Source organism: Malania oleifera, chromosome 3 (assembly GCF_029873635.1).
Source record: "Malania oleifera isolate guangnan ecotype guangnan chromosome 3, ASM2987363v1, whole genome shotgun sequence".
Taxonomy (NCBI): domain Eukaryota; kingdom Viridiplantae; phylum Streptophyta; class Magnoliopsida; order Santalales; family Ximeniaceae; genus Malania; species Malania oleifera.
Genome location: NC_080419.1, coordinates 3,135,911 through 3,147,645, shown reverse-complemented (window position 1 = coordinate 3,147,645; position 11,735 = coordinate 3,135,911). Strand labels below are relative to the sequence as shown.

The window sequence follows — 11,735 nt, the reverse complement described above, 5'->3', positions numbered from 1 at the left end:
GATCTAACTTGGTAGTTAATCACTGACGCTTCCACAGATTCCCAAACCTCGAAGGAGTACGCCGAATCTGACCCAACATTCCTTCATTACCGATGTTTGACATGCTTTAGGCTCCCCATTGGTGCCTGAACACCCTCCTGGTGTATTAGGTTCCTGATTTTTGACCTCAATAAACGGGGAATCACTAATAATGAGAATAATCATGCATTTATGACTTTAATGTGCTGAATCAGGACGTCAATTTGTGCGAAATAGTTGTTCTGTTACATTCAAAATTTATTCAGGAAAAAGATAAGTTTTACAACAGCATCCCTTGTTTTAAAAGGTATCGACATTAATTTGTGAAAACTAAAACCTCTTGTTTTCGCGAAAACTGCCCCTGTTTCAACTAGAAGGAGACTGGCCCTTTTGGTACTGTAAGGTTGAATAGTGCCTTTAGGTCCATTGTTTGCTCAAGGTTTATTTTGGTACTTTGCTTCACATTTCGATCTCTGGATGGTCTTTAAGACTCGGGACGAAACGTAGGCTTAGGGATTTAGGTTTTCAGAAGAATAAGGAAACCAAGGCTCAAAAACCCATCCCATGGCAACAAATCCTGCCCCAGTTTGGGGCGAGACATTTTTGTGAGAGTTTGACCGAACTCGTCCTTTTGAACAAGCTGCCTACGTACCTTTTCAGGATCAGGTCATTACGTAGTTCAGACTCGTCATTGAGTCTGACAAATCATTAGAGACAACAACGTATACCAATCTGGTCAGGACTTCATTTGGACCGTAATGTAGGCTGGGGGGTTATAGGTTAAAGAAGAAAAAGGTTAAATAAGGCTCAAAATCATAATTTTCATTAAGAGTAATTTGGTCAAGGATCACATGCGTAGTATGTCCTTTATTTTCTTTCTCTTTTCTTCTTTCTCTTTCCATGTGCTTTTACTGCTCCCTTTTGTTTTTCTCTTTCATGAAGGGATTTTGTCATTTTTGTTTGAACTTCATTTGGGACTGATTTCTTTTAAACTGCCCCAGTGTGTGGTGTGATCCTTTGACGGGTTAATCAATAAATGAATTTTTCAGGCTCAAAAGGGCTTGCAAGAGATTTCTTCTTTGAATTTCTTTTGGGTAGCAGAAAAATGGCCTGCCATCATTTTGATAGCCCATTGTTGTCTCGCATGATTTGTCTGACCCTTGAAAATCCCAACCCGGTTTAAATTTTGGGAAATGACTTTTTCAAAGAAGATGGTTTTGATTTCAAAGCTCAAAAAGGTTCATCAAGTGATTAAAAACATTAGGTTCTTTAAGGGAGCTGGTGGTCCAAAAATGGCCCTCCGTCATCTAATCGAAACAATGAGCAAAGAGGGAACCTATGAAATAACACTGTGATCCTTTCATTAATTTCTTTTGGAGATGTATACAACCATTAGGCATAATATTTCTTTACAGCATCAGAGTTAACAGGGTGCAATAGGTCAGTTCCGTCCATATTTGCTAACAGCAGGGCACCTCCTGAGAACGCCTTCTTTACAACGTAAGGCCCTTCATAGTTTGGTGTCCACTTGCCACGAGGGTCTGTATGAATCGGTAAAATCTTTTTCAGCACTAGGTCCCCCTCTTGAAACTGTCGGGGCCGCACTTTTCGGTTAAACGCTCTCATCATCCTTCTTTGGTATAGTTGTCCATGGGCCATGGCGGCCATCCTTTTCTCCTCAATCAAGTTTAACTGGTCATATCGGGATTGTACCCACTCTGCCTCAGCCAACTCTACTTCTTTTAGAACTCTTAGAGATGGGATCTCAACTTCTACAGGGACCACTGCCTCCATTCCGTACACCAAAGAGAAGGGAGTAGCGCCCGTGGAGGTTCTAGTCGTAGTCCTGTAAGCCATTAGGGCGAAGGGAAGCTTGTCATGCCAATCTCTGTAAGTTTCTGTCATCTTCTCCAAAATGTTCTTAATGTTTTTGTTGGCTGCTTCCACCGCGCCATTCATCTGTGGTCTATAAGGCGTTGAATTGTGATGCTTAACCTTGAACTGATTGCATAGCTTGGTCATTACTGCGTTGTTCAGGTTCTTGGCATTATCCGTGATTATTCTCTCAGGAACTCCGTACCGGCAGATCAACTCTCTTTTGACGAAACGACTCACTACATTCTGTGTGATACTGGAATACGAGGCGGCTTCTACCCATTTAGTGAAATAATCGATTGCCACAAAGATGAAACGGTGTCCATTACTGGCTTTTGGGCTTATTGGCCCGATCACATCCATGCCCCAGGCTGAAAAGGGCCAAGGTGCGGAGAGAACATGAAGTGGGGCTGGTGGGACTTGGATCCGATCACCGTAAACTTGGCACTTATGGCACTTTCGGGCGTAGTCAATGCAATCTCTCTCCATGGTCATCCAATAATACCCACTCCTAAGTATTTTTCGTGCCAATGAGTGGCCTCCAGCGTGGGTACCGCAGACTCCCTCGTGAACCTCACGCGTGACTTGTTGGGCTTCCTGTGCCTCTACACACCGTAGGAGGGTCATGTCATGATTTCTTTTGTACAAAACTTCACCATCTAAGAAGAAACCCATGGCCAACCTTCTAATAGTCCTCCGATCATTATTGGATGCCCCTTCGGGATACTCATTTTTCTGGATGTAGGTTTTGATATCATAAAACCACGGTTTTCCGTCGGCCTCCTCTATCACCGTGCAGTAGGCAGGTTCGGGTTGTACTCTGATATGAATAGCTTCGATCTTCACCCCTTCTTCTACCTTGAATAAAGCTGCCAGTGTGGCTAGTGCATCAGACATTACATTGTTTTCTCTTGGTGTGTGAGAGAAACTGATACTGTCAAACCTTTCTATTATCTTTTGAATGTACTCTCGATACGGTACTAACTTGGAATCGCGAGTTTCCCATTCTCCGGTTAGCTGGTGAATGACTAAGGCCGAGTCTCCTCTTACTATTAGTCGCTTGACACCCCGATCTAAAGCGGTCTGCAAACCCAATATACATGCCTCGTATTCGGCTATGTTGTTAGTACAAAGGAAGATGAGCTTAGCTACCACCGGATAATGTTTCCCATCTGGTGATATGAGCACTGCGCCTATCCCACGTCCCCAAACATTGACCGCCCCATCGAACAACATCCTCCATTCTTCGAAGTCTTCTTCCTCTTGGGTTAGGGAGTTTATATTCTGGTCTGGGAATTCGAACTCCATAGGTTGGTAATCCTCCACGGCTCTTTCAGCTAGGTATTCGGCAATGACACTACCTTTGATAGCTTTCCTGGTGACATAAGAAATATCATATTCCGTCAACAACATCTGCCATCGTGCTACTCGTCCAGTTACTACGGGCTTTTCAAACACGTACTTGATTGGGTCCATTTTGGAGATCAGCCAAGTGGAGTAATACAAGGTGTATTGCCTCAGCCTACTGACCGTCCATACCAAAGCGCAACATGTTTTTTCCAGATCAGAGTACTTAGACTCATAATCTGTGAACTTCTTACTAAGGTAATAAATGGCCCTTTCTTTCCTCCCGGTCTCATCATGCTGGCCCAATACGCAACCCATGGAGTTTCCTGAAATCGCCAAGTACAAGATTAAAGGCCTTCCGGGTACTGGTGGCACTAGTACTGGGGGATTCAAAAGGTACTCCTTTATTTTTTCAAAGGCCACTTGACACTCTTTGTTCCACTTTTCTGGGTTGTTCTTTCTCAGCAGCTTGAAGATGGGTTCGCAGGTGGTGGTTAATTGAGATATGAACCGAGCAATGTAGTTGAGCCTACCTAAGAAACTTCGCACTTCCTTTTCAGACTTTGGGCTAGGCATCTCTCGAATGGCTTTGACCTTGTCAGGATCTACCTCAATCCCTTTCTCACTTACTATAAACCCCAATAGCTTCCCGGACGTAGCACCGAAAGTACATTTTTCGGGATTTAACTTCAATTGGCACTTCCGGAGCCTCTCGAACAATTTTTCCAAGTTTAACGCATGGTCTTTCTCATTTCGCGACTTAACGATCATGTCGTCGACATAAACCTCAACCTCCTTGTGCATTAAGTCATGAAAAAGGGTTACCATAGCCCTCTGGTAAGTGGCTCCGGCATTTTTTAGTCCAAATGGCATGACTTTATAGCAGAAAGTCCCCCATAATGTGATGAAAGTCGTTTTTTCCTTGTCCTCAGGTGCCATCCTAATCTGGTTGTATCCGGAGAATCCATCCATGAATGAAAATAAAGCATGCCCTGCAGTATTGTCCACCAACACATCAATGTGTGGGAGAGGGAAGTTGTCCTTAGGGCTTGCTTTATTTAGATCCCGGTAGTCGACACAAACTCGTACTTTACCATTCTTCTTGATTATTGGGACAACGTTGGCCATCCATTCAGGGTACTGGGCTACCTCCAAGAATCCTGCCTCAAGCTGTTTCTGTACCTCCTCCTTTATCTTGAGTAACATCTCCGGCCGCATTCTCCTCAGTTTCTGCTTTACTGGCTTTGAATCTGGGTGAAGTGGGATCTTGTGGGTTACTAAATCCGTATCTAAACCTAGCATGTCTTGGTACGACCAGGCAAACACGTCTCGGTATTCCCTTAGTAATTCAATCATTTTGTCTTTTTCTTCACCCTTTAGTAGTGCTCCGATTTTCACCTGCTTGGGCTCTTCCTCAGTTCCAAGATTAATCATGACGGTGGGATCGCTACTGGTCAAGGTTGGTTTTTCATCGGACTTTAACATTCTTTCCATTTCAGGGGACAAGTTTATTTCTTGATCTTCAACTTCGGTTTCATGGATTAGATTTTCAAAGTTAATGTCAATTACTTGGCGAGGGATTCTGGTGTTGTTATTTTCTTTATTCCTGCATGAAATTAACAAACAAATTTCGACAGTTGACTTCCAAAATGCACATAAATGACAAGAAATGCATGATTCATTTTCATTAAAGAGCTTCCCCGATTTTTCAGTGGCCGGGGGAATACAAAAGAAAAGTAGAACTAAACAAATCCTGAAACAAAGATCATTACATGATGATATCTGGTAAATCAAAAGAACTCCAGTTCTGAAGCTGTACTCCTGGTTGGAGATGATGGATCCACTCTGTAGAAGTGTTCGACGGGACTTCAGCATCCAATACTGATATACTTAATTGCCGCAATTCTGCCTCCAGGTTGGATTGACTGCTTTTTACGAAGGTTTGGCTGATGGACGGGACGTACAGTCCTTCCTTGGAGCTTGTTTCACCAGTGATTCTTTCCACCCTCCGCATCTTCTTCTCTTCAGCTTTCTTCCTTCGGTCTGCCACCGTAGGTATGTAGCCAAGGCCATATCTGTCTTTGACTTCCTTAAGCATTAACGGTTTTCGGATCCCCTGTAGGTATTTTCCGAGCCCTTTTTCTGGATGGTACCCCTGTCTAATCATTTCGGACGCCATCATATGCACTGCGGCGGGGATCTGAGGGTGTGGGATTGGAGATCCTTCTACTATAGTTGTGACATTTATGATCTCAAAGGCTCGGAATGAGTCCTCCAATGCCTCCTCCGTGACTTCCACATAAGGAGTGGAAGTGGGCTTTGTTATCATAACATCGGTTTCACCATATACACAAACCAGTTTCCCATCTACTACAAATTTGACCCGTTGGTGCAGAGAAGACGGAACTGCCCCGGTGTTATGTATCCACGGCCTCCCCAACAAGCAGCTATAAGACGGGGTTATGGCCATGACTTGGAATGTAATGTCGAAGGTGACTGGTCCAATTTGCATAGGAATTTCAATAGATCCCACCGATTCCCTGCGGGTGCCATCGAAAGCCCGCACAGTCAAATTGTTTTGCCTTATGTAGGACGGGTCAACAGGCAGTTTTTGTAGGGTCGTCATGGGCATGACATTCAAAGATGACCCATTATCGATCAACACTCGTGCAATCATGTGATCTCGACATTTAGCGGAAACATGCAACGCCTGATTGTGCCCTTGTCCTTCCACGGGGATCTCCTCATCAGCGAATGTAATGTAGTTGGTAGCCGTAAGACCACCAATCACATGGTTAAAATTATCGATGCTGATGTCTTGGGGAATATAGGCCTGATTAAGAGCCTTTAATAGGGCTTCCCGATGGGCTTCCGAGCTCAACAACAGTGATAAAACAGAGATATGGGCTGGCATCTTCTTCAGTTGATCAATAATGTTGTATTCACTGTGTTTAATAATCTTCAAGAATTCTTCGGCTTCCTGAGATTGAACTGGCTTCTTCAGGTTCCTATTCTGTTCTTGGCTAGGTTGCACCTTCTCCAAGACCTTCGGCGTATAAACCCTTCCACTTCTGGTTATCCCTCTTGCTTCAGCAGCACTGCTAGTTTCTCCTTCGGTGCGTACTTCACAATTGTATCTCCATGGCACTGCCTGGTCACTGTGGTATGCGAAAGGGCGAGGGGCTGAGATCACTACCCGAACTGGGGCCTCTGGGACTCGTGGGGTTTTTCCCATGATGGGGATAAATGGTCTATTGGTGAATTGGGGATGGTCAGATTCCCCTATGACTGAAACTTCATTTGTTTTCTGAACGCGGCTAACTTCCACTCGTTTGCTGTCAATCAAGCTACTTAGAAAAATCCGGAAAGTCTCACATTGTTGTACTGATCTTTTCATAGTATTCTGGCATGTGCATGGGGCGCCTTTAGGGCAAATAGCCTTTAACCCTGCTAGGCCTGCCGTTGTCAGTTCACTATACACCCAGTCTAGCGTCATTTGCTCCCATCTTCTTTCAAATTTTTCCCCATCTTGTTCCTCGATCATTCCGACATTGTCCTTCCCATGGTCAGGCAAAGGATTCTCTTGAATACCAACCGGCTTCGCATCGAATGACAACCAACCCGCATCCTTCAAATCTTGCACCTTGTGTTTGAAGGCCCAACATTGGTCAATAGGGTGCCCTGGAGAATTGGCATGGTACGCGCATCGGACCTCGGGATTATACCAGTGTGGGGGAGGATTTGTGAGAGGAATCCCGGGGATAGTAGATATCATCCTTTGTTCTAAAAGCTGGGGGAATAAGTCTGCGTATGACATGGGAATCGGTTCCAATCTCCGAAAACTCTTGGGTGTATTCCTCGTGTGTGTTTGCTGGCTCGGGCGAGTTGGTATGTTCGGCTGGGTTGGCACAAGCGCGGGGGCCACAAACTGGGGTCTGGGGCCCATATGCAGTGTTTGGTTTACTACTGGTTCCATGTAGAAATTTCCCCGAGGTTGTTGACTTCGGCTTCTCTGTCTTAGGCTTCTCATAGGTCCCTGTATCATTTGGGTCTCTTCTTCCTTTTTACCTTTGACCCACTTCTTACTTGGGCCATTATCGGTAGTGCCAGTCTTTATCCGTCCAGCTTTGACGTCGGCTTCCACTCTGGCCCCTGCCGACACAATGTCCATGAAGTTATGAGGAGTGGACCCTACTAGATGTGAACGGTAGGGATCTTTTAACGTCCCTACGAACATCGATATTGCCTCACGGTCGTTGACCGGAGGGTCCACTTGAGTGGCCGCGTCTCTCCAACGGTGTGCATACTCCCTGAAAGTTTCTGTTGGCTTTTTTTCCATTTCCGAAAGAAACATCCTGTCTGGAGCCATTTCCAAGATATGACGATATTGCGCTTCAAAGGCATCGGCCAAGTCACCCCACGTGCGGATCTGGGCCTTATTCTGTTGGACATACCATCTAGCCGCTGTCCCGGTAAGACTGCTTTGGAAGCAATGCATCATCAACTTCTCATTATCGGTATAGGCGGCCATCGACTGACAATACATCCGGAGGTGGGTATGAGGGCATGTGGTCCCGTCAAACTTCTCGAAGTCTGGCATCTTAAACTTTGGAGGAATGACTACATTAGGGACTAGGCAGTAATCTGAGGGTCTGGCGGTACTGGTGGTCCGAGTCCCCTCTATGGCCCTTAGCCGTTCTTCCAATTCGTCACAACGGTATTCCGTCGCAGTCTTGCTTGTCCCTACACCCGCAACCGCTGATGAGGGCATCCCTATTCCTGTCACTGCTGGGATAAAAGGTGGCGTGCCATGCGGCGGTTTCTCTGAGGTGAATGGGGGCGGACCAGAAGATTGCCCCTGAATTGGAGTAAAACCGGGCGGGTGGATAGGGTCATTTTCTTCTTCATGATCCTGATCTTGAACTGTCTTCCCTTTGTTCAGCAATAGGTCCAATATCTTCTTTATTTGATTACTCAGCTCTTCCTGCCCCTGCTCGATCCCCAGAACACGGCTCTCTAACTGTTCTGCCATGGCCTTAGCTTTTCTGCGGGTGTTGTATGGGTGCGTACTTGCCTCAATCTTGCTGGATCTCAGTCACGTCCAACTTGTTTCCGCCTCCCTGTTCATGAAAACCCGCATCCTTCAGAATAAATGCATGTAATGGATGTTTATGAGTATGTATGAAAAAGGTGCAATCATGCAGTCCTATGTGCTTTAGCCAAGGTTTTGAAAAAAATCCTTATCATTTCTTTCAAATTTTCATACAACTTTTAGTGAGAAAAATAGAAAACTTCCAACTAGTCTACACAGGTGTCAGATCCTGATTTCCTGGTCCGCTCTTAATGAGGTAGCCTGAATCGTCTGGGGTTGGTTCTGACTTTGTGAGAGCTGCACTTTCCACCTTCTGTTTCAGTGCTTTGTACTGGGCTTCCCAATAGTTGGCCTTGTTTACACAAGGCTCCATCTTTTCAAGTACTTTGTTGAAATAGTATCTCTGTTTTTCATACTGCTTCTCTAGGTCTCGTATGTACTGAGATTTTTCCTCAATTTCTGCTCTTGACTCCCTCAATTGTTGGACTTTTTGATCAAGCATCTTTTGAAGTCTCTGCTTCTCTTTTCTCAAAACTGCCGATGCTTTCTTTGATGGCGAGCCCTGAATCTTTGGTCGCTTGCTTGGTTCAAGTTGAGGATCTACTGGACCCTGTTTTGGAAACTGTTCTCTGGAGGTCATTCTTTTAGACGGACACATAGCTTCTCTCGACCGTTTCTCGTCTGTCAGAGTTTTTTCCTTGCACAGGAATCGAGGGTCCACCCTGTCACGTTTCCATAGTTCATAACTCTCCTGGACTCCCGAGTTCTGACTGGTTGCTTCGACTATGTACACATGCCTCCATGATACAAAGAATTCCCGGATCTTTCTTTGGCTATCATCATCCTCATATGTGAACCGAGCGTCCGCCAGTCCATGGGTCATGGGCACAAACTGTGTTGCGCCTACTTGCCTTCGGAACATGAGTGGTGCATAGGATATTCCACCCCAGGGACCTAGCAGTGGGACCCAAGGAAGGTTTCCACATCTATATATCACTTTGGGCTGGTCGATCCACGGTGCCTGCCATACAATCCCCTTGCTGACTAGATTGTGAAGTCTGTCTTTCCATTCAGTCCTGCTGGCATGTTCCTCCCAACGAGCTACTTCGAACTCTGCTAAAGGTATTCTGATTGTTGAGAAAGCAGCGCGAAAGAATCCCTGGATGCATGGCAAATGGCTCATCATCCACACATAAAGCAATGGCACACAGCAGGTCAAACGAGCATGTCTCCTAATTCGGCATCTGTTAAGAGATCGGAACGTTTCAGCAAGAATACCGTAGACTGGGTTCACCCCTTCCTTTACTTGTGCTACGAAGGCAATGGTGGCATGATCGATGATTCCTAGTTCCTTCGGGAAGATAAGTAGGCCGTAGATGGCTAACGCTAGCAGATGCAGTTGGACTTCTTCCTTTCCTTCCTTCTTCATCAACTCTTTCAGGCTTTCCCAAGTGACCTTTGAGTCTCCCAGGTTCTGGACCTTAAGCTCGGTGGCCCTGAACAAATCCTTGACAACAGAGGTTCGAGTGGGTGCGTACGTTCTGTAAGGCGTTGGCAGTTTGACCAGATGCAATAGTGAAGTGTATTCTTCTATGGTGGGAGCAAGGTCTACCCCATCCAAAGTAAAGCAGCAATACGACGGATTCCAAAATTCCACCAATGCTTCAATCATGTGGGAGTTTACGGAAACATGCAATAGAAAACCGATGTGCCCGTACGTCTGAGAAAAAGTCAATCGTCTCTGAGGCGTCCACCCTTTCCAAATGTCTCTCAGCTCCTTTAAGGAATTGGATCGAGCGTTGATGTCAACCCTGTCTGGTATCTCAGGCACCGATTCCTCACTTGTGCTGTCGCCCCTCTTCTTTTGTTGACTTTCGGAGTACCATTGTACCACTAGTTCGGTTTCATGATGGACTACTGTGCTCCCCATGAGTCGGATTTTAAACAGAACCTTGGCCAAGCAGATGGGAATGCCTAGAATGAAATGCAGGATGCAACATGTTTTAAATCTCAAGTTATAATCATATTAAATCATAGGGAGAAGGATGGAGCCTCTGTCTTAATCCCGGGGTAATTATGTACATAAGGTCCTCCGAGGCTCTACCCTAGGCAAGGGATTATGGAAAATCATGTGTGGTTAAGTTCTAACCCTTATTGAAAAAGGTCCCCAGATTGAAACTTCATCCTCCCTCACAGAGGTCCGGAAAAAGCTTGCACTGAGCGGAGTGGTTCGCGGGTTCCCATAGGCCATGCCACATGGGAACTGGCACTATTACACTCCTTTCTAATCCTAACTGGGAAAGCCCGAGTGTAGAGCTGTGGGAGTGTGTGAGTTTAACCATTTCAACCTACACCCCCTACCCCACATCCATCCATTATTCAGAACACATGCTTGATAAAATAGCAAGGGAAACAAAACATCATGCTTATCCAAGGTACTGCTAATCACATGCATAGCGAAAACAAACAAAACCAAACACATGCTTATTCATGAATCAAAGTAAGCAAGGCATTCACAATTATTCATGCATATGTAACCAAATTTGTACAAAAATGAAAGGGAGTAATCAAAAAGGCTTATTTAGATTTGAGATCGGGATAATTCTTAATTAATCACTGGCTTAACTCTCAACGGTCCCCAGCGGAGTCGCCAAGCTGTCGCGACGTCCCGGACCCGGCCCAGAGAACCAATCTCTGGTTTAAAAATGGGTTCGGCTTGCGAACTGGGAAAAATGAATGTGTATTTTGAAAATGTGAATTTTCGTGGAAAACGATGTGTGGTGGAGTCGCCACTAACCTTTTGAAGTGTGGTTAGAACACTTGATTGCTACCCCGTTAGGGGTAGAATCGGTCTGCGTCACCAAAGTTAGGCTCGGGAGTATGGTTACGCAAGGGGAAGGTATTAGCACCCCCTACACGTCCGTTCTTACGAATGGTACCAGATTAATAAAGAGTTTTCCCGAAATAAATGTAATAAGCCTTTAAAGATTACTCCCTTTCAAAAGTCAAAAACAAAATGAAAATACTATATAGGTATTCCCTCAGAACCGGGGCAATCTAGTACTCCGAAGAGTCAATGTTCTCGTTTGCAATCATCGGGAAGGAAAATCGAAAATAGGATACAAAATACGCTCCCGGGGATTTTGAAATCTATAGGTTTTTTTTTTAAGTATCAAAAATACTATTTCGGGAGGTTTTTGAGATTGGTTCGGGATTGGAATGAAAAAAAGATATTTTTGTGATTTTTCCTAAGTGTGAAAATGATTTTTGTGATTTTTCCCGAACTTTCAAAATAACACAAATGAAATCAATTGAAACCAAAATGTGAAAATACTTTTGGAATTTTTGAAAATTTCATGATTTTTGTGAATTTTATGGATACAGCAATAATATACAAGCGAAA

General features: G+C 44.8%; 1 protein-coding gene across 1 annotated transcript; it reads right to left on the bottom strand.

Annotated features, from left to right (window-relative positions):
- Positions 1-1,410: 1,410 nt before the first annotated feature.
- LOC131150402 (uncharacterized) lies at positions 1,411-8,272 on the bottom strand. Its single transcript, XM_058101108.1, has 2 exons — positions 5,013-8,272; positions 1,411-4,690 (listed from the first exon to the last, which is right to left on the bottom strand). The coding sequence occupies exons 1-2, from the start codon at positions 8,270-8,272 to the stop codon at positions 1,411-1,413; spliced, it is 6,540 nt and encodes a 2,179-aa protein (XP_057957091.1).
- Positions 8,273-11,735: the final 3,463 nt, after the last annotated feature.